The 21,570-nt window shown below is 55.5% G+C and overlaps 1 protein-coding gene across 3 annotated transcripts; it reads left to right on the top strand.

Annotated features, from left to right (window-relative positions):
- Positions 1-4,273: 4,273 nt before the first annotated feature.
- MST1R (macrophage stimulating 1 receptor) lies at positions 4,274-21,570 on the top strand. Of its 3 annotated transcripts, XM_063805799.1 has the most exons (21): positions 4,274-4,300; positions 4,403-5,869; positions 8,975-9,163; positions 9,243-9,371; positions 9,550-9,720; positions 10,027-10,187; positions 10,568-10,733; positions 10,837-10,973; positions 11,363-11,524; positions 11,620-11,713; positions 11,849-12,058; positions 12,146-12,292; positions 12,373-12,538; positions 12,705-12,806; positions 12,880-13,086; positions 16,732-16,812; positions 16,990-17,171; positions 17,264-17,373; positions 17,920-18,085; positions 18,510-18,646; positions 21,010-21,570. In XM_063805799.1, exons 2-21 carry the CDS (start codon positions 4,640-4,642, stop codon positions 21,263-21,265), a joined length of 4,203 nt encoding a protein of 1,400 aa, XP_063661869.1. In that variant the 5' UTR covers positions 4,274-4,300; positions 4,403-4,639; the 3' UTR covers positions 21,266-21,570. The 3 variants fall into 3 exon arrangements, with proteins under 3 accessions (XP_063661869.1, XP_063661870.1, XP_063661871.1); XM_063805800.1 differs by lacking the exon at positions 12,146-12,292; XM_063805801.1 differs by lacking the exons at positions 8,975-9,163; positions 9,243-9,371.

Genomic DNA, 21,570 nt, shown 5'->3' with positions numbered 1-21,570 from the left:
CTAGTCCCTGGCATGGCATAGGCAGACCTGCATGGGGCACCATGGACATCCAGGAGGCTCGGCAGTGAAAGCCCAGCCCCATTTACTCTACCACAGGACCCAGGGCACAATGCAGAGAGCTTCCACTTTGCTGCTGGGGGATCTTCTAGTTCTGGCCCCAGGGAACACAAGGCCTAGGAAGTACTTATTGGAGAAAACTGTCCTCTGAATGTGGTCTTCAGACTGTCAGAGAGAATCACCCTCATGCAGTTTCTGAGAGTTGAGCCAATATTTTCTGCTACTAAAATCAAGCCATATTGAAGAATGAGCCTGTGTGGGTGACATGGACCCAGGGTACACTGGAACAGTTGTATTTATTGTCCCAGAAAATGGCAGCACAGCCCCTGCCCTTGGCCCCACCGTGGCTCACATTGGAATGGGCATGGCAGCAGGCTACCAGCCCAGATTCCAAAGCCTCTGGGGAGCAGCCATAGGCTTGGTGGGTGCTGTTCACCCTGCACACATGCCCTGGGTCTCTTTTATGCCTGTTTTCTGCTTTTGTTCCTCCCCTGCTCCTAGTAAGAACACCAAACCACTGCCTCTGGGGCCTGGGTGATGCCAGGCCAGCTGTCCCTGATTGTTACTGGCATTCTGGTCAACAGTGAGCCCCTAAGTGCCTCTTTTGGTTGCCCTGACTCTTGTAGGTTTCTCAGCTTCTGTGTAGTTCAGCATATATTCTGGGGAGATCATAGTTGGATAAATGTGTATACCTGGGACTATAGGCACCTAGGAGTGTGGGGTGTACCTGCTTGGAGATCAGGGGTGGGAAGACAGACAAATAGGGAAGGTGTTCGTAGTGGAGGAGCCAGCATGTGCAAAGGGAAGGACCTGGTAAGAACCTAGTACAGGCCGGGCATGGTGGCTCACGCCTGTAATCCCAACACTTTGGGAAGCCAAGGATTGTGTATCACTGGAAGTCAGGAGTTCCAGACCAGCCTGGCCAACATGGTGGCCTGTCTCTACTAAAAATACGAAAATTAGCTGAGTATGGTGGCGTGTGCCTGTAGTCCCAGCTACTCAGGAGGCTGAGGCAGGAGAATCGCTTGAACCCAGGAGGCAGAGGTTGTAGTGAGCCGAGATTGCGCCACTGCACTCTAGCCTGGGCGACAGAGTGAGACTCTGTCTCAAAAAAAAAAAAAAAAAAGAACATAATATAACTTGTTTGCAGTGAAGCTGGAGTGGTCCACACAAGGGCTGGGGTTCTCAAACTCCAGGTAACCTGCAGTGTGATGTGGTGATATTACAGTTAGAGAGACTCCCTTGCTACTGCTAAGGTGATCTTGGGATTAGAGAAAGAGGTTAGACCTAGTTCTCTAGAACAGTGTTCAGAGGGGACTGAGAGCTCAAGGAGGGAAAAGTGGCTAGTATTCCTTCAAGATGTCAGGTGCTAGGGCAGTCGAGCAGGTTCTTAGCCAGCTATGTTAGCTTGGGGGTGCCCTTGTACTTGGCACTTAAGAGTCCCATTAGCTGACCTCCCCCACACACCTTGACTGCCCCCTCCTATAGAGGCGGCAGATGGCGAGAGGGGGAAGGGGTGCTCCTGTGTACCCCTGCTGTTGAGAACCAAGGCTGCCTTACAGGGGACCTCAGCCTGGGGACAGCCATTAGCGTGGCCACACGGTGGCAGCGGAGAACTAACGGATGGTTGCCGCAACCCCACCCCCAAAAAGGGGTGGGTGGGGTGATCTAAGAGGGCTTGTGAAGTCTTCTCCCAACCACCAGAGATCCCTCTGAAAGTCTGGAGGTGGGATTTGGGTCACCAGAACCCCTGTCTGTGCGCCAGGCTGAGAATGTTTCATTTTAGTTTTGCCTTGCCTATCTTTAGATGTGTTGACTGTGGAATGCAGGAACCACGCCACGGTTTTCTCTGGGTGTTTATTCATTTCCTGGCCAATTCTGCTTTGGAAAAGGAGTGTCTTTTATGTCACCTCAGGGCACAGTATCAACCCTGCACTGGGTGTGGCTGCCCCCAGTTCCATTTCCTCTTTCAGTCTTCAGGTGCTCATGGAGCTCCAGGCTGGAAGGAGGGGGAGTCCTGCACTGGGGATGGAGGAAGTGAAGTATCCAGAGTAAACTGTGCTGGGGTGAGTGTAGCACTGGGTCTGTGAGACCCAGGAGAGGGGACTGGCAAAGTCTGGATCAAAAAGGCTTCCTGGAGGAGGTGCCATTTAGGTGGCAAAAGGAGAAAAGGGAAAGAGTGCTCCTGGAAGGAGGAACAGCACTTACAAAGGTCAGGTTAGGAAGGGGATGCAGGCACAGAAGTATGAACTGAAAGGGGAGTGAGGAGATATAGCTCCCCAAGCCAGGCTAAATCCTGTTGGGCTGAGAGCTCCTCTCTCCCCCAGCCTCCTTATCTACAGCCTTGGGGCCCATAGTTCACAGCCCAGACCCACCCTGTGGACCTTCCCTTTCTTCTAGGGTCCAGGCCTATCTAACTGAGGGGGCTGTCAGGCTAAGGTTGTCCCCCAGGGGCCTCAGTCTAGTGTTGGGGGACCAGTTACCAAGGGGCAGCTGCTGAGATCCAAGTGTGGGACTAGGGTCCCCCACCCCTACTCCTCATAAACAGAAGAGAGAACTCTGGGAAATCACCTAGTCGGAACTACATTTTCTTTTTCTTTTTTTGGAGATGGAGTCTCGCTCTGTCACCCAGGCTGGAGTGCAGTGGCACAATCTCAGCTCACTGCAACCTCCACCCCCTAAATTCAAGCTATTCTCCTGCCTCAGCCTCCCTAGTAGCTGGGATTACAGGCACCCACCACCACGCCCGGCTAATTTTTGTTTTTAGTGGAGATAGTTTCACCATGTTGGCCAGATCTGTCTGTTCACCATGTTGGTCTTGAACTCCTGACCTCAAGCGATCCACCCGGCTCGGCCTCCCAAAGTGCTGGGATTACAGGCGTGAGCCACCACGCCCGGTCACATATTTTATTTTAAAAACATTTTTAGCAGTTTTTTTGTTTTGTTGAGTTTTGTTATGTTGCCCAGGCTGGTCTTGAACTCCTAACCTCAAGCAATCCTCCTGCCTTGGCCCCTCAAAGGAGTGCTAGGATTACAGGCATGAGCCACGGTGCCCAGCCCAGAACTACATTCTCATTGAAGAGAATAAGATCCAGCAAGGCCTACAGAGCATGTTGGAAGTGTCCTGAGAGCCAAAGCCCATGATTCCTCCATATCAGGGGGGCACTGGGTAGAGCCAGGAAGGAAGGGGGAGTCCCCAAGGCCCATACTGTGGACCCCATTATACAGCTTCCATATACTTAGGCTGCAGAGGAGGTATGGGCCTCCACTTATGTGCCTCTCTGACTCTGAGGTCCAGTCAGCAAGGCCAGATCCCATCCTAAGACCCTTATGGCCCTGGGAGAGCAGGGCATAACACACCTTCCTCTGACACCATCTTGTCGCTGATAGCTCAGGAGAAGCACATGGAAGAATGGTCCCGGCCGGGCGCGGTGGCTCACGCCTGTAATCCCAACAGTTTGGGAGGCTGAGGCGGGCAGATCACCTGAGGTCAGGAGTTTGAGACCAGCCTGGCCAACACTGTGAATCCTGTCTCTACTAAAAATACAAAATTAGCCGGGTGTGGTGGTGCGCGCCTGTAATCCCAGCTATTCAGGAGGTTGAGACAGGAGGAGGTTGAGGCTGGAGAATCGCTTGAACCTGGGAGGCGGAGTTTGCAGTGAGCCGAGATCGCGCCACTGCAATCCAGCCTGGGCCACAGAGCAAGACTCCTTCTCACAAAAAAAAAAAAAAAGGACAGTCCTTTCCCACAAAGGGTGGCGCCCCATAACATCTCTTGTTAAGTGCCCCACATCTCCCCTCTGGTCTTCCACACAATCCTGGTCTCTGTTCTCCACATGGTGGGCCCCCAGGCCACCTCTGGGCACCAGCCACTGAGGGTGTTGCTACTAAGTGCAAACTAGTTCCACCGCAAGCAAAGAGCCCAGTGTCCTGCCCCCCTTCTCGCTGCGAACCAGTCGGTAGTGGGGGGATGGGATGGGACGGCTCAGACTGGCTCACCTCTCTCCAGGCCACACCATGCACATCCACCCACAGGCCGCTGAGAAAAAGGCGCCAAGACGCCAAGTGAAGGTACAGGAGCCAGGCTTCCAAGGGCCGGAAGAGTCGGATGGGCGGAGGGCCTGGGCTAGGCCACGCCTTCCTCGCGGCCCCGCCCCCACGGCCCGACTCCGCCCGCCCAGCCCGGCGCCCTCGGGTCGGCTGAGCGCTAAGCGCCAGTGTACAGCGGCGGCTGGGGCGGCAGGTGAGGCGGCTGGGGCGTTGCTGTTGTGCGTCCGCAGGCGTCAGGTGCTCAGACCCGAGGGCCGGGAAGGGATTTGGGTTTCACAGGAACCTGGGGCGGCAGGTGAGGCGGCTGGGGCGTTGCTGTCGTGCGTCCGCAGGCGTCAGGTGCTCAGACCCGAGGGCCGGGAAGGGATTTGGGTTTCACAGGAACCTGGGGCGGGGGTCCGCTATCTTGGGGCTGTCGGGACCGCTGCTTAAAGTTGGCCCAGTCCAGACCTCGAGTCGGGCCCCCAGCCAGGCCCACGCCCAGGTCCAGGCCCAGGCCGGTAGGGATCCCCTAGGGTCCCAGCTCGCCTCGATGGAGCTCCTCCCGCCGCTGCCTCAGTCCTTCCTGTTGCTGCTGCTGTTGCCTGCCAAGCCCGCGGCGGGCGAGGACTGGCAGTGCCCGCGCACCCCCTACGCGGCCTCTCGCGACTTTGACGTGAAGTACGTGGTGCCCAGCTTCTCCGCCGGAGGCCTGGTACAGGCCATGGTGACCTACGAGGGCGACAGAAATGAGAGTGCTGTGTTTGTAGCCATACGCAATCGCCTGCATGTGCTTGGGCCTGACCTGAAGTCTGTCCAGAGCCTGGCCACGGGCCCTGCTGGAGACCCTGGCTGCCAGACGTGTGCAGCCTGTGGCCCAGGACCCCACGGCCCTCCCGGTGACACAGACACAAAGGTGCTGGTGCTGGATCCCGCGCTGCCTGCGCTGGTCAGTTGTGGCTCCAGCCTGCAGGGCCGCTGCTTCCTGCATGACCTAGAGCCCCAAGGGACAGCCGTGCATCTGGCAGCGCCAGCCTGCCTCTTCTCAGCCCACCATAACCGGCCCGATGACTGCCCCGACTGTGTGGCCAGCCCATTGGGCACCCGTGTAACTGTGGTTGAGCAAGGCCAGGCCTCCTATTTCTACGTGGCATCCTCACTGGACGCAGCCGTGGCTGCCAGCTTCAGCCCACGCTCAGTGTCTATCAGGCGTCTCAAGGCCGACGCCTCCGGATTCGCACCGGGCTTTGTGGCGTTGTCAGTGCTGCCCAAGCATCTTGTCTCCTACAGTATTGAATATGTGCACAGCTTCCACACGGGAGCCTTCGTATACTTCCTGACTGTACAGCCGGCCAGCGTGACAGATGATCCTAGTGCCCTGCACACACGCCTGGCACGGCTTAGCGCCACTGAGCCAGAGTTGGGTGACTATCGGGAGCTGGTCCTCGACTGCAGATTTGCTCCAAAACGCAGGCGCCGGGGGGCCCCAGAAGGCGGACAGCCCTACCCTGTGCTGCGGGTGGCCCACTCCGCTCCAGTGGGTGCCCAACTTGCCACTGAGCTGAGCATCGCCGAGGGCCAGGAAGTACTATTTGGGGTCTTTGTGACTGGCAAGGATGGTGGTCCTGGCGTGGGCCCCAACTCTGTCGTCTGTGCCTTCCCCATTGACCTGCTGGACACACTAATTGATGAGGGTGTGGAGCGCTGTTGTGAATCCCCAGTCCATCCAGGCCTCCGGCGAGGCCTCGACTTCTTCCAGTCGCCCAGTTTTTGCCCCAACCCGGTAAGCTGAAAGAAGGGGCCCTTACTTGTGAGCTGCATGCACATGGCTGAACACAGGCTGCTTCCCTTCCATCACTGAGGGGATCTGGGGGCGCGGGGGGGGGCAGGCGGAAAGAAGCATTCTCTCTCACCCAGTTCCTAAGTGCTGGGGTGGTGTGAGAAACCAGCCAGACAAAGGCTACACTGGAGGCTTAGCTCCCAGGCTGGCCCTTGTGGCTGCCTCATTTTGCTCTTTCCCCTACCTGCCCATCATGGCCTCTGGTTTTTTAGGTAGTTTCCCTGGCTATGTGAGGATAGGGTTACATAACCATGTCTGTGTTAGCATAGCTCCTGAATGCTGGGTAGAATGATGGGCATTCCCTCCTACTTGTCCACCACCCATATCCTCAGGGACACACGCAGAAAAATAGCACTCCCCCCTCCCCTCCCCCACCCCCGCCACCACCACCACCACGCACAAATACACAGGGAGATGCTCACAGATTCACAGACTCACAGCTGCTTGCCAACAGTTTCACTTTCCCTTGTTTTGCTCTGCTTTCCAAAGGGGGTGGGACGGGAGTTGTCAGAGAATCTCCCCTTCCTCCACACCCCCTCCCCCCACCCACCCCCATCCTTCTGCCAGCCACCACGTTCCAGGGAGCCTCCTGGGCCTTGGAAGTTGGGAGCTTGTTAGGCAGCCTGCATGTCCTGGGCTCCACTAACGTTTTTGCCATGATTGGGGGTGATTGGGGGAGTACCCAGAACTCATGGAATGGCAGCTTGGTTCTAGAAGGTTCTGGGAGCCTCACTCTAGTCTTGTGCAAGCAACTATAAACATCTGGGGATAAGTAAAGGCCTAGGAAGGGCTGGTTGGAATTGGTCCATCCCAGACTTTTTTTTTTTAACTGTATTTGGAGCCCTACCCCAGGCAGGAAGTCTCAAAGCCTGTGCTGAACTGGGGGCTCCTTCCAACAGACTCTATCTAGGTTCTCTCCAGCCATCGTGTAGGCAACAGCAGTAAGATTGGACCAAGGAATGGGACCCACAGCTACTGTTCTTAGATTCTCTAGCTATCATCCTGTGGCCCTGGGCCTGCTGTGACATTCTCGAAAGACTCCTTTCCGCTCCTATTGATGCCTCGGAGATGGGAGGAGAACTTACACCCAATGTGAGGTTGGGGTCTTTAGCCTCCCTCCCTCTGCTGAGTACATCTGGGTTGAGAGGCCCTAGGGTTGGGGACTCCTTGTCTGGGCCTGGGCAGGCCTGCCTGGCCCCTTCTCCTTCCCAATGGGGAGTCAGAACCTCTCCCCAGCTTGCCTAGTGGTCAGTGGGTCAGAAGACACCCAGCACGGCTGGGCAGTGCCAGGCTCCAGGAAGACTAATCTTGGTCCCTGCTCACAGGCTGGCCAGGCCCCCAGGAGGTGTGTGAATCACCCAGTGCAGTGTTTGCCCAGCAACTCTGGGCATGCAGCCACTAGGGCAGCACCCACATAGTGGTTGGCCTCAGGAGGCCTGAGGGACTCAGAGCTGGTGCCTGTCCTCCATGGGACATTGGACACTTATGTGTTTTCAGGAGCCGGGGGCCCCTACCTAAGCCTGGGAACCTAGAGCTAAGGTCCTGGGGCTAGGGACAAGCAGGCTAGGGTGTGGGCCTGACTAAGGTAGGGCTCTATTCCCCTTCAGAGCCCCACCTGTCCCTGAGTCATGCTAGAAACACCTGGCAGCCTTCCAGCTCGGGCCAAGCCAAGCCGATTTCCTGCCTCAAGTGAGGACAAAATCCCAGTCCCCACCCACCCCAAGCTGTAGGCACAAGGTGTATGGGGTTTCGAGGCTCAGCTCCACATCTACTTTTGCCTCCAGGGCTACTAATCAGTGCTGAGGTCTCAGGACTGGGTTAAGTCTCTGTGGTCTGATGGAGCCTTCAGAGGCTCCTGCTTCGAGGAGTGCCCTCCGGGCTGGTGAGGGAGAGTCCTAAGCACCTAGGGCTGGCTACTGAGCCCCGTCTGCACCTCGCACTCAGCTCCAACACCAAGAGTTCATACCCTGGTGTACTGGTTTCCCAGAGCTTCCACAGTCCTGCCCTGGAGCGTGATTGCAGCCCCCAAAAACACCCCCTTGCTAAAAGCAGGGGAGAGGTTAGTACCCCCTAGCTTCCAGAACTTAGTTCTGGCACCCAGGCTGTAGGGGTTTGGTTTATCCCTTTTGTACCCTGAAGGGGGGTATAGGAAGCAGCCAGGAGTACAGGCAGACCTTTGGAGTCTAGGGAGAAGGACCATGTCCCCAACCTTGTGCTGGCCAATTAACTCCAGCATTCAGCCCCTTATGCAAGTGGGGAAACCGAAGCCCAGAGGAGACAGGGTTTGCTGAAGTGCACACAGAGAGTCAGAGAAGAGCCAGCAGGGGGCAGGAGAAGACTCTTGCGGAGCTGAGACTTCCAACTGGGCTCTCCTCTTGAGGGTCTATGATGCCTTGGACCAGAGACCAAACCTCTTGAGCCTGTTTCCTCATCTGTGAGATGTACGGGGTGGGCCAGGCACCGTGGCTCATGCCTGTAATCCCAGCACTCTGGGAGACCAAGGCGGACTAATCACAAGGTCAGGAGTTCAAGACCAGCCTGGCCAACATCGTGAAACCCCCATCTCTACTAAAAATACAAAAAATTAGCCAGGGGTGGTGGCGAGCACCTGTAATCCCAGCTACTCGGGAGGCTGAGGCAGGAGAATCTCTTGAACCCGGGAGGTGGAGGTTGCAGTGAGCTGAGATCACACCATTGCCCTCCAGCCCCAGCAACAGTGTGAGACTCCGTCTCAAAAAAAAAAAAAAAAAAGATGTACGGGGTGGTTGTGAGGATGGAATGGGGGTAACTCACCATCAGGATGGGCATGGCAGGGTGGGGCAGGGAGAATGAGGAGTGGACCTTCCAGCCTGGGCCTTCTCCCTGCCCTTGCTACACTGAGAGCCCTGTGGGGGCAATGTGGGATGGTAACCGGCAGGCCCAGGGCCTTCTCCAGTCAGGCCAGGTGAGGGGTGAGAGTGTTGGGCTGCTGTGGCCACTGACAAAGGCCCCAGAGGGTCGGGGCACAAGGCTGAACCCTGACTCCTTCCCTTCCCTGACCTTTCCCAGCCTGGCCTGGAAGCCCTCAGCCCCAACACCAGCTGCCGCCACTTCCCTCTGCTGGTCAGTAGCAGCTTCTCACGTGTGGACCTATTCAATGGGCTGTTGGGACCAGTACAGGTCACTGCATTGTATGTGACACGCCTTGACAACGTCACAGTGGCGCACATGGGCACAATGGATGGGCGTATCCTGCAGGTGGGTCCTCATCCCCACAGTCCGCTAGCCCTGGGTCCTTGTCTCCATCCCCATTTTGCTCACATCTGACCTGTCCTAGGTGGAGCTGGTCAGGTCACTAAACTACTTGCTGTATGTGTCCAACTTCTCACTGGGTGACAGTGGGCAGCCCGTGCAGCGGGATGTCAGTCGTCTTGGGGACCACCTACTCTTCGCCTCTGGGGACCAGGTGAGGTGGGCAGGGGCAGGGCCTGGGGCCAGGGTTGTGGGATCACAGACTCTCCATCCAATCCAGGGAGGCATTGACATACAGGCCCTACCACCCTAGCCTACTGTGTACCGGGAGGGTCTATAGGGCCCAATCTCTCCCTCCAGGCACCCCTGAGTCACCTGTCTTTCACCCACAGGTTTTCCAGGTACCAATCCGAGGCCCTGGCTGCCGCCACTTCCTGACCTGTGGGCGTTGCCTAAGGGCATGGCATTTCATGGGCTGTGGCTGGTGTGGGAACATGTGCAGCCAGCAGAAGGAGTGTCCTGGCTCCTGGCAACAGGACCACTGCCCACCTAAGCTTACTGAGGTATGGCTTCCCTGGCAGGGCACAGGTAAGAGTGGGACAGGCTGGGCCTGGGGTGGTAGTCAGCAAGTCTTGATCACAATTTTTCTCAGGTCTGGGGGGTGTCCTTCATATCTACAAGGAGGGCATTCTTGTCAGAGGGGATGCCACATGCAAAGACTTGGAGGCAGGAAAGTGCTTGAATGCAAGTGACTCCAAATGGCTGGAGCGTGGGGAAGGCAAGGGGTATGGCAGGAGACTTTGGGGAAGCAGGTGGGGCTGAGAGAGCCCAACCCCACATGAGGACTCAGGCTGTTTCCCCCATTTCAGTTCCACCCCCACAGTGGACCTCTAAGGGGCAGTACAAGGCTGACCCTGTGTGGCTCCAACTTCTACCTTCACCCTTCTGGTCTGGTACCTGAGGGAACCCATCAGGTCACTGTGGGCCAAAGTCCCTGCCGGCCACTGCCCAAGGACAGCTCAAAACTCAGGTACAATCTGGTCCCTCCCCTCCCTTTCCCTGAAGGGGACAACCAAGCAGCCCCTTCCCCATGAGACCCTGTTCTCTGCTTATCAGAGGCAAGGGGGGATGGGGGAAGCTGCAGTGGTTCTGACTGCTTTGTGTCTGGGGAGATGTCTCTGTCCCTTTTTGAGCTTTCATGTGCCCTTCCTGTCTGTTCACTCATGGACCAGCCAAGGTTAATCTCTGCCCCACCAGAACCTTCCTTCCATGGAGGGAGGCATGGGTGGAGAAATGCCATTCTCTGGCTCATGGAGGGAGGCACAGGGTGGAGCCCTGTGGCTTGTGGCAGGCATGCATCTAGGCCTGTGTAATTCCTGGCTGACCTCAGGGGTTCCCCTGGTGCCCCAGACCAGTGCCCCGGAAAGACTTTGTAGAGGAGTTTGAGTGTGAACTGGAGCCCTTGGGCACCCAGGCAGTGGGGCCTACCAACGTCAGCCTCACCGTGACTAACATGCCACCGGGCAAGCACTTCCGGGTAGACGGCACCTCCGTGCTGAGAGGCTTCTCTTTCATGGTGAGGCTACCTTGCCCTGTCTGTGCCCTTGGCCAGTGCATGGTACGGGAAGGGAGGGGCTTGGAGTGGAGGACCTGCCTAAGCCACCTCTATGTCCTCTTAGGAGCCAGTGCTGATAGCAGTGCAACCCCTCTTTGGCCCACGGGCAGGAGGCACCTGTCTCACTCTTGAAGGCCAGAGTCTGTCTGTAGGCACCAGCCGGGCTGTGCTGGTCAATGGGACTGAGTGTCTGCTAGAACGGTAAGTACCACCAGGCAGGCATGGGAGGCCGCAGGGTTCTATCCAGGTGGGGACCCGGATTCTGTCAGGATGGAGGGAAGAGTGCTTGTTACATGGTCAGTGTGGTGTGGAGAGCAGGTCCAGGAAGAAAAGACTACTGCCCTCTTCAGCCCAGAGGCAAGAGAGCCCATCACAGAGTCCAATGGCTCCAGCCAAGGCTGTGGGGAACCTGTTCCCTCCTTACCCTGTTGGGATGTCTTCCTGGGACCACCTTATTTTCAGACAGACCATGGAGTGGGGCAGGTGGGAGAGATAACAGACGAACTGGGAGAGGTCAACAGGCCCCTGGAAGAAGTGGGCCTGGCCATCACAAAGAGGGTAACCTTGAGCCCAATCTCTTGTTCCTGTAGGGTCAGTGAGGGGCAGCTTTTATGTGCCACACCCCCTGGGGCCACGGTGGCCAGTGTCCCCCTTAGCCTGCAGGTGGGGGGTGCCCAGGTACCTGGTTCCTGGACCTTCCAGTACAGAGAAGACCCTGTTGTGCTAAGCATCAGCCCCAACTGTGGCTACATGTAAGCACTGCCTCTTTGCCCACTCTGGCCTCTGGGGAATGAGAGAGCCAGCTTTGGAGAACACCCAAAGCCTACCACCCTACCCTCTTCCACAGCAACTCCCACATCACCATCTGTGGCCAGCATCTAACTTCAGCATGGCACTTAGTGCTGTCATTCCATGACGGGCTTAGGGCAGTGGAAAGCAGGGTGAGTGAGTGCTGGCCAGGAGGGAGGAAGGCTGGATGAGTTCCCTGAGCTGCAGCCCAACCTCGTGCTGGGCTGAGGCGAGGAGCAATCACAGGTGGGGTTCCTGGCTAATCACTCTCATATTGGTCCCAGCAGTGTGAGAGGCAGCTTCCAGAGCAGCAGCTGTGCCGCCTTCCTGAATATGTGGTCCGAGACCCCCAGGGATGGGTGGCAGGGAATCTGAGTGCCCGGGGGGATGGAGCTGCTGGCTTTACACTGCCTGGCTTTCGCTTCCTACCCCCACCCCATCCACCCAGTGCCAACCTAGTTCCACTGAAGCCTGAGGAGCATGCCATTAAGTTTGAGGTAAGTGTAAGGGATAGGGGCAGGGACAGTTGGGGATCTGAAAGTAGGGGCCAGCCTACTGGCTGGTCCTCATGACCCTCTCTGCAGTATATTGGGCTGGGCGCTGTGGCTGACTGTGTGGGTATCAACGTGACCGTGGGTGGTGAGAGCTGCCAGCACGAGTTCCGGGGGGACATGGTTGTCTGCCCCCTGCCCCCATCCCTGCAGCTTGGCCAGGATGGTGCCCCATTGCAGGTAGGCAGCCCAGCTGGACCTCCCTGGGAAACACGGGCAGAGGGCCTACAGGCTGGGCCTGAGTTGCCACCTGCCCCCAGGTCTGCGTAGATGGTGAATGTCATATCCTGGGTAGAGTGGTGCGGCCAGGGCCAGACGGGGTCCCACAGAGCACGCTCCTTGGTATCCTGCTGCCTTTGCTGCTGCTTGTGGCTGCACTGGCGACTGCACTGGTCTTCAGCTACTGGTGGCGGAGGAAGCAGCTAGGTGAGCTCTCTGCTCCTACCTTTAATCAGCCCCTACCCCCAACTAATGGCATCTTCAAGTCCCTACATCCTCTCTCTGCCCAGGACTTAGGGATCTAAGTCCTCCCCAGAGGGGTCGGCCCCTAGGAGCTTGGAAAGCCAAGCCACCAAGGATTCTCTTTCCACAGTTCTTCCTCCCAACCTGAATGACCTGGCATCCCTGGACCAGACTGCTGGAGCCACACCCCTGCCTATTCTGTACTCGGGCTCTGACTACAGAAGTGGCCTTGGTGAGATAGTGGAGGCACGAGAAGCTAAAGCCACCCCCTGTCCCTACAAGCTCCTCATTCCCTCTCCCCACAGCACTCCCTGCCATTGATGGTCTGGATTCCACCACTTGTGTCCATGGAGCATCCTTCTCCGATAGTGAAGATGAATCCTGTGTGCCACTGCTGTGGAAAGAGTCCATCCAGCTAAGGGACCTGGACTCTGCGCTCTTGGCTGAGGTCAAGGATGTGCTGATTCCCCATGAGCGGGTGGTCACCCACAGTGACCGAGTCATTGGCAAAGGTGTGGGGGCCAGGTGGGGCTGGGGCAGAGATGGAGTCTCAAGATGACATAGGCTAGGCCAGGCGTGGTGGCTCACGCCTGTAATCCCAGCACTTTGGGAGGCTGAGGCGGGCAGATCATGAGGTCAGGAGATCGAGACCGTCCTGGCTAACACGGTGAAACCCCGTCTCTACTAAAAATACAAAAAATATTAGCCAGCCATGGTGGCAGGCGCCTGTAGTCCCAGCTACTTGGGAGGCTGAGGCAGGAGAATGGCATGAACTCGGGAGGCGGAGCTTGCAGTGAGCCAAGATTGCACCACTGCACTCCAGCCTGGGCGACAGAGCGAGACTCCTTCTCAAAAAAAAAAAAATGACATAGGCTAAAGGGACAGTTGGAACAGATTCTGCTCTAACCTTCTCACCAACCTGTGTGACCTTGGGTATACCACTTAACCTCTCTGAGCCTCCATTTGCTCATCTGTAAAATGGGGATGAGAAAAGTTCTGTCTTCAGTGGGTTCTGGTGTGGATCAATCAGGCATAGGAAGATTGTAGCCTCTGCCATCAAGTGGCTGCTGTTTGTTTTTGGTTTTATTTATGGTTTTGTTTTTGTTTTTGTGACAGGGTCTCACTCTGTTACCCAGGCTGGAGTGCAATGGCACAATCATGGCTCACTGCAGCCTCGACCTCCCCAGCCTCAGGTGATCCTCCTGCCTCAGCCTCCTGAGTAGCTGGGATTACAATCATGCACCACCATGCCTGGCTAATTTTTTGTTTGTTTTTTGTAGAGATGGGCCTCGAATCATGTTGTCCAGGCTGGCCTCGAACTCCTGGACTCAAGCAATCTGCCTGCCTAACCTTCCCAAAGTGCTGGGATTACAGGCATGAGCCACCGAACCCAGCCTGTTTTATTATATTTATTTTATTTTATTTTTATTTTTATTCTATTTTATTATTATTATTATTATTTGAGACAGAATTTCACTCTTGTTGCCCAGGCTGGAGTGCAATGGCGCGATCTCGGCTCATTGCAACCTCCTCCTCCTGGGTTCAAGTGATTCTCCTGTCTCAGCTTCCTGAGTAGCTAGGATTACAGGCGCCTGCCACAACACCCGGCTAATTTTTAGTATTTTTGGTAGAGATAGGATTTCACCATGTTGGCCAGGCCGGTCTCAAACTCCTGACCTCAGGTGATCCGCCCGCCTCAGCCTCCCAAAGTGCTAGGATTACAGGCATGAGCCACTGCCCCCAGCCTATTTTATTTTATTTTATTTTATTTATTTATTTATTTTGAGAGGGTGTCTCACTCTTTCACCCAGGCTGGAGTGCAGTGGCGCCATCTCGGCTCACTGCAAGCTTCGCCTCCCAGGTTCATGCCATTCTCCTGCCTCAGCCTCCCAAGTAGCTGGGACCACAGGCGCCTGCCACCGTGCCCGGCTAATTTTTTGTATTTTTAGTAGAGATGGGGTTTCACCGTGTTAGCCAGGATGGTCTCGATCTCCTGACCTCATGATCCACCCGCCTCGGCCTCCCAAAGTGATGGGATTACAGGTGTGAGCCACCGTGCCCGGCCTATTTTATTTTTTCAAGATGGAGTCTTGCTCTATCATCCAGGCTGGAGTGCAGTGGTGCAATCTTGGCTCACTGCAACCTCCCCCTCCCAGGTTCAAGCAATTCTCCTGCCTCACCCTCCCTAGTAGCTGGGATTACAGGCGCCCGCCACCACACCTGGCTAATTTTTGTATTTTTAGTAGAGATGGGGTTTCACCATGTTGGCCAGGCTAGTCTCAAACCCAAACCCCTGAACTCATGATCCGCCCGCCTTGGCCTCCCAAAGTGCGGGGATTATAGGTGTGAGCCACTGCACCTGGCCTATTTATTTTATTTTATTTTTTGAGATACAGTCTCCCTCTGTTGTTCAGGCTGGAGTGCAGTGGCGCAATCTTGGTCACTGCAACCTCTGCCTCCTAGGTTCAAGCGATTCTCCTGCCTCAGCCTCCCTGAGTAGCTGGGACTACAGATGCACACCACCACACCCAGCTAATTTTTTTTTTTGGTATTTTTAGTAGAGACGAGGTTTCACCATGTTGGCCAGGCTGGTCTCGAACTCCTAACCTCAGGTGATCTGCCTGCCTTGATCTCCCAAAGTGCTGGGATTACAGGCGTGAGCCACTGTACCCAGCCTATTTATTTATTTATTTATTTATTTATTTATTTATTTTTGAGACAGAACCTCGCTCTGTCACCCAGGCTGGAGTGCAGTGGCATGATCTTGGCTCACTGCAACCTCTGCCTCCCGGATTCAAGTGATTCTCCTGCCTCAGCCTCCTAAGTAGCTGGGATTACAGACGTGCACCACCAAGCCCGTCTAATTTTTGTATTTTTAGTAGAAATGGAGTTTCATCATGTTGGCCAGGCTGGTCTCAAACTCCCAACCTCAGGTGATCCGCCCGCCTCAGCCTCCCGAAGTGCTGGGATTACAGGCGTGAGCCATCGCACCTGACCCTGCTTTATTTATTTATTTATTTATTTATTTTTATTTTTTTGAGACAGAGTCTCACTCTATTGCCCAGGCTGGAGTGCAGTAGTGCAATCTCGGCTCACTGCAACCTCTGCCTCCTGGATTCAAGCATTTCTCCTGCCTCAGCCTCCTGAGTAGCTGGGATTACAGGGGCCTGCCACTGCCACCACACCTGTCTAATTTTTGTAGTTTTAGTAGAGACGGGGTTTCATCACGTTGGCCAGACTGGTCTTGAACCCCTGACCTCAGCTGATCCTCCCGCCCCAGCCTCCCAAGTGTTAGGATTAAAGGCATGAGCCTTTTTTTTTTTTTTAATTTTAAAAAAAAGACAGCATCTCACTATGTTACCCAGGCTGGCCTTGAACTCCTGGGCTTATGCGATTCTCTTGCCTCAGCCTCCTGAGTAACTGGGATTACAGGCGCACTGCGCTTGGCTTCTGCTGCTTTTCTTTGAGGGGGATGGAGTCTCGCCCTGTCTCTCAGGCTGGAGTGCAGTGACACGATCTTGGCTCACTGCAACCTCTGCCTCCCGGGTTCAAGCTATCCTCCTGCCTCAGGCTCCCAAGCAGCTGGGACTAGAGATGGGGTTTCACCATATTAGCCAGGCTGGTCTCAAACTCCTGACCTCGTGATCCACCCGCCTTGGCCTCTCAAAGTGCTGGGATTACAGGTGTGAGCCACTGCACCCAGCCCTGCTGCTTTTTTAAAATGTCAGATTGGGCCGGGTGTGGTGGCTCACACCTGTAATCCCAGCACTTTGGGAGGCCTAGGTGGGTGAATCACAAGATCAGGAGTTTGAGACCAGCCTGGCCAACATGGTGAAACCCAGTCTCTACTAAAAATACAAAAAAATTAGCTGTGTGTAGTGGCAGTTGCCTGTAATCCCAGTTACTCAGGAGGCTGAGGCAGGAGAATCACTTGAACCTGGGAGGCAGAGGTTGCAATGAGTTGAGATTGTGCCACTGCACTTCAGCCTGGGCAAGAGTGAGACTCGGTCTCAAAAAAAAAAAATAAAAATTAAAAATAAATAAAATGTCAGATTGGCCAGTTTAGTGCTCTGAGGTCTGGTTGCCAATGAGAATGTGTGGTGTGAGCCTTGGGCCCTGGATCCCCTCTCATCGACTCATTATCCACCTCACACCAGGCCACTTTGGAGTTGTCTACCACGGAGAATACATAGACCAGGCCCAGAATCGAATCCAATGTGCCATCAAGTCACTAAGTCGTAAGTGGGGCAGAAGATGGGAAGGCAGAGGGAGGGGCCTCAGGCTGGGAGGATTCTTTTTCTCTGTGTTCCCATCTTACTGAGTGACCCTGAGCAGGAGACCTTCATTTCCCATTTCCCCATCTGAGCCTTATAAAGGGATGCCCTGCCCTGTGCCTGACTTGCGCTGCTCTGCAGGCATCACAGAGATGCAGCAGGTGGAGGCCTTCCTGCGAGAGGGGCTGCTCATGCGTGGCCTGAACCACCTGAATGTGCTGGCTCTCATTGGTATCATGTTGCCACCTGAGGGCCTGCCCCATGTGCTGCTGCCCTATATGTGCCACGGTGACCTGCTCCAGTTCATCCGCTCACCTCAGCGGGTCAGTGTTCATCTGGCTCTGGGTTGGGGGCTGGGCAGCAGCTGGAGAAGGAGCTGCTGTGCCCTTGCCCACCAACCCACCTGTGCCCCCAGAACCCCACCGTGAAGGACCTCATCAGCTTTGGCCTGCAGGTAGCCCGCGGCATGGAGTACCTGGCAGAGCAGAAGTTTGTGCACAGGGACCTGGCTGCGCGGAACTGCATGTGAGAGTCCAGAGTAGCTGGGGTGAAGCAAAAGGACAGGGCATGAGGGTGTGCGGTGCTCAAGGCCGCCTCAGGGAAGGGCCCACTCCAGCCTTGTCCTCCCCTCTCTGCACCTTACTTTTTTTGTCTGCCCAGTGCAGACTTGGACTGGACACTGTGGCTTTGAAATTTGGCCAGGTGCGGTGGCTCACGTCTGTAATCCCAGCACTTTGGGAGGCTGAGGAAGGCGGATCATGAGGTCAGGAGATCGAGACCATCCTGGCTCACACGGTGAAACCCCGTCTCTACTAAAAATACAAAAAGATTAGCCAGGCGTGGTGGCAGGCCCCTGTAGTCCCAGCTACTCATGAGGCTGAGGCGGGAGAATGGCGTGAACCCAGGAGGCAGAGCTTGCAGTGAGCGGAGATCGCGCCACTGCACTCCAGCCTGGGTGACAGAGCGAGACTCCGTCTCAAAAAAAAAAAAAATTCTGTAAGGGCCTAGAACAGGTGGGTTCAGGGCCTGGTAAGGGCCAGTCCTAAGTGTGATCCTCTCCCTACCCCTAAGGCTGGACGAGTCATTCACAGTCAAGGTGGCTGACTTTGGTTTGGCCCGCGACATCCTGGACAGGGAGTACTATAGTGTTCAACAGCATCGCCACGCTCGCCTACCTGTGAAGTGGATGGCGCTGGAGAGCCTGCAGACCTATAGATTTACCACCAAGTCTGATGTGGTGAGGCCCCACCTGCCCTACAGTCCACATGGCTTTGGCACCCAAGAACACTGGGCCTCACCCATTCAGCTCTGAATGATCTGAGCCCAGGGAGTCCCCAGGGTAGATGACCCCCACAGCCCATCTGCCCACCTCTTGGGCAGATGTAAGATGGAATCTGACACCTGCCAGGGCTAGAGGAGGCTGGGAACTCACTGGCTCCTCACAGATAATCCAGGGCCTGCCCAGCCCCAACTCTGGGTAGGATGAGGTAGTGGGAGGAGACAGAGGAAAGACACGGGTGATGTATTGAGGAATGAGCTCTCAGTGGAGGGTAGGGTCTTCCATTTCCAGCTGAAGGACTCTGGGAGGTAGAAGCCCTGGGGGACCCACCTGCCCCCAAATTTGGGGTGAGTTGAGTCCCCTCACCTCCCCCTTTCCACAGTGGTCATTTGGTGTGCTGCTGTGGGAACTGCTGACACGGGGTGCCCCACCATACCGCCACATTGACCCTTTTGACCTTACCCACTTCCTGGCCCAGGGTCGGCGCCTGCCCCAGCCTGAGTATTGCCCTGATTCTCTGTGAGTATGTGGAGGTGGTAGTGGGGAGGGAACTGGGCCCCAGAGACATGGAAGAGACAGGAGACAGAGCTCCTGCCTGGCTTCCTGACTGAACTTCTGGTTGACTAGGAAAGGGACTCTCGCTGGGCCTCAGTTTCCTCATCTGTGAACTGGTCCCACCCTCATGCAGAGTAGGACCCTGGGAGGACCTCACAGTTGCCATGGTAACAGCATTCTGAGCTCAGAGTTGGGGTTGAGGCCCGTGGTTTGATTTTTCCAGTGCTCCTCCTACCCGACTCCCACTCACGGGGTCTGCTTTCCACCTTTTCCTCTCATTTAATCTCGAGGAAAGATTCCATAACCCCCACAGCAACCCCCTCTGGATCTCCAGGTCAGGTTTTTTCACTGTATGTGGTTTCAGATTCCCCATTCCTGGAGGGATGGCGGCAGCTGCATTGTCCTCAGTGCCTACGGGGTGGGTTCGGTGCTGAGGTTCAGCTTCATACGCAGCAGGTGTGCCTGAGCTGTGGCTAGGTCTGCTGGGTTAGAACAGAGAGAACCAGGACATAGGTAAAAGTAGTTAACGCCTCCTGTCTCAGGCTGTGCTCCAAGAAGGATGCGAGTAGCCCTTCCTCACAGTCCTACCTGCCTTGGGTTTGCTCTTACTATTCACTTCTTTAATTCACTGCCTACCTGTATCCAGATTGGGCTCCTGGAAACAGACTCAGCTGGAGATTTATGTACGGGGATTTACTGAGAGGTTGGGGGCAAGGGAAGAAGGACTGGGCAGGAGAAATGTCACAGAAACTGCAGCCCATCCCACAGGGACTGCTTGAACTGGGATGACCCACCACAGTTTTCTGAAATTGAGACCAACAGGCCAGGTCTTTGTACCAGGCATTAATCAGTTACTAGTCACAGGCTGTCCCTGGTGAGTGGATGTGAGCTTGGCAGAGGCAGTTCTCTTCTGCCTAGGGCAATTCCTAGAGAGAGCCTCAGTCAAGAACCATCAGCAGGCAACACTCCTAGCCACTGGGAAAGTAAAGGGGGATCTGGGTGGCACACCATAGGGTCCACTTCAGCAGTCCAGCCCTTCTCCTCTCTGGGCCTCAATTTCCTCATCTGTAAAGTGGAGACAACAGTACCACCCTCCGAGAGTCTGAGAATTATATGAGATATTGTGTGTAGGGTAGAGTATTATTTCAGGCAGGAATGACATCCCCAAGATAATGGGGCAGGCACTAGGACCCAGCAGGTAAACCTGGGGAACCTCTGCTTCAGGACCAGGGTGCCACTGGTGCTGCCCCAAATGCTCTTGCTTCAGAATTTTTTTTTTTTTTTTTGAGACAGAGTCTCACTCTGATGCCCAGGCTGGAGTGCAGTGGCGCAATGTTGGCTCACTGCAACCTCTGCCTCCCAGGTTCAAGTGATTCTCCTGCCTCAGCCTCCTGAGTAACTGGGACTACAGGCGTGTGCCACCACGCCCAGTAATTTTTTTTTTTTTTTTTTTGAGATGGAGTCTCGCTCTGTTGCCCAGGCTGGAGTGCAGTGGTGCAATCTCGGCTCACTGCAAGCTCCGCCTCCCGGGTTCACGCCATTCTCCTGCCTCAGCCTCCCGAGTAGCTGGGACTACAGGCACCTGCCACGACACCCGGCTAATATTTTGTGTTTTTAGTAGAGACGGGGTTTCACTGTGTTAGCCAGGATGGTCTCGATCTCCTGACCTCGTGATCCACCCACCTTGGCCTCCCAAAGTGCTGGGATTACAGGCGTGAGCCACCACGCCCAGCTTCGCCCAGTTAATTTTTGTATTTTTAGTAGAGATGGGGGTTTCACTATGTTGGCCAGGCTGGTCTCGAACTCCTGACCTCGTGACCTGCCCACCTCAGCCTCCCAAAGTGCTGGGATTACAGGCATGAGCCACTGCCCCCGGCCACTTCAGGATTTTTAATTCCTGCTTTGCTGGACCCAGGCTTCCTTCCTGGAAGAACTGTGATGATGACCATTGTACCTCGTGAGCTGGGCCTTGTGCCTAGCACTTCACAGGCATCAGCCTATATGCCTACTTCTCTGTGATCAGAGGAGGACCCAGAGGCACAGAGAAGTTAAGGAACTTATCCAAGATCACATAGCCCAGGCCACAGGGCACAGGAGCCCAAGCTCTTAACACCTGAGGTAGTTCAACCTCTGCCAGGGTGGGGAGGCAGGACTGGAACAGTAATCATAGGGATGAGAAGAGCTGCCCCTGATTGGGTAGTGCTAGGTACTAGGTCTTGTCATCTATCCTCATCCCTGTGTGGCCTGCCAGAGGTTTAACAGCAAGTGGGTGGCCCAGAATCCTTGGGTGGAAATTGCCTTAACCTGACATCCCTTTCCCCCAACAGGTACCAAGTGATGCAGCAATGCTGGGAGGCAGACCCAGCAGTGCGACCCACCTTTGGAGTACTAGTTGGGGAGGTGGAGCAGATAGTGTCTGCACTGCTTGGGGACCATTATGTGCAGCTGCCAGCAACCTACATGAACTTGGGCCCCAGCACCTCGCATGAGATGAATGTGCGTCCAGAACAGCCGCAGTTCTCACCCATGCCAGGGAATGTACGCCGGCCCCGGCCACTCTCAGAGCCTCCTCAGCCCACTTGACTTAGTTCTTGGGCTGGACCTGCTTAGCTGCCTTGAGCTAACCCCAAGCTGCCTCTGGGCCATGCCAGGCCAGAGGGCAGTGGCCCTCCACCTTGTTCCTGCCCTTTAACTTTCAGAGGCAATAGGTAAATGGGGCCCATTAGGTCCCTCACTCCACAGAGTGAGCCAGTGAGGGCAGTCCTGCAACATGTATTTATGGAGTGCCTGCTGTGGACCCTGTCTTCTGGGCACAGTGGACTCAGCAGTGACCACACCAACACTGACCCTTGAACCAATAAAGGAACAAATGACTATTAAAGCACAAA

This window comes from Pan troglodytes, chromosome 2, assembly GCF_028858775.2.
Source record: "Pan troglodytes isolate AG18354 chromosome 2, NHGRI_mPanTro3-v2.0_pri, whole genome shotgun sequence".
NCBI classification, from domain to species: domain Eukaryota; kingdom Metazoa; phylum Chordata; class Mammalia; order Primates; family Hominidae; genus Pan; species Pan troglodytes.
The sequence above is the reverse complement of the archived record's forward strand: the minus strand, read 5'-3'. Positions and strand labels throughout refer to the sequence as shown.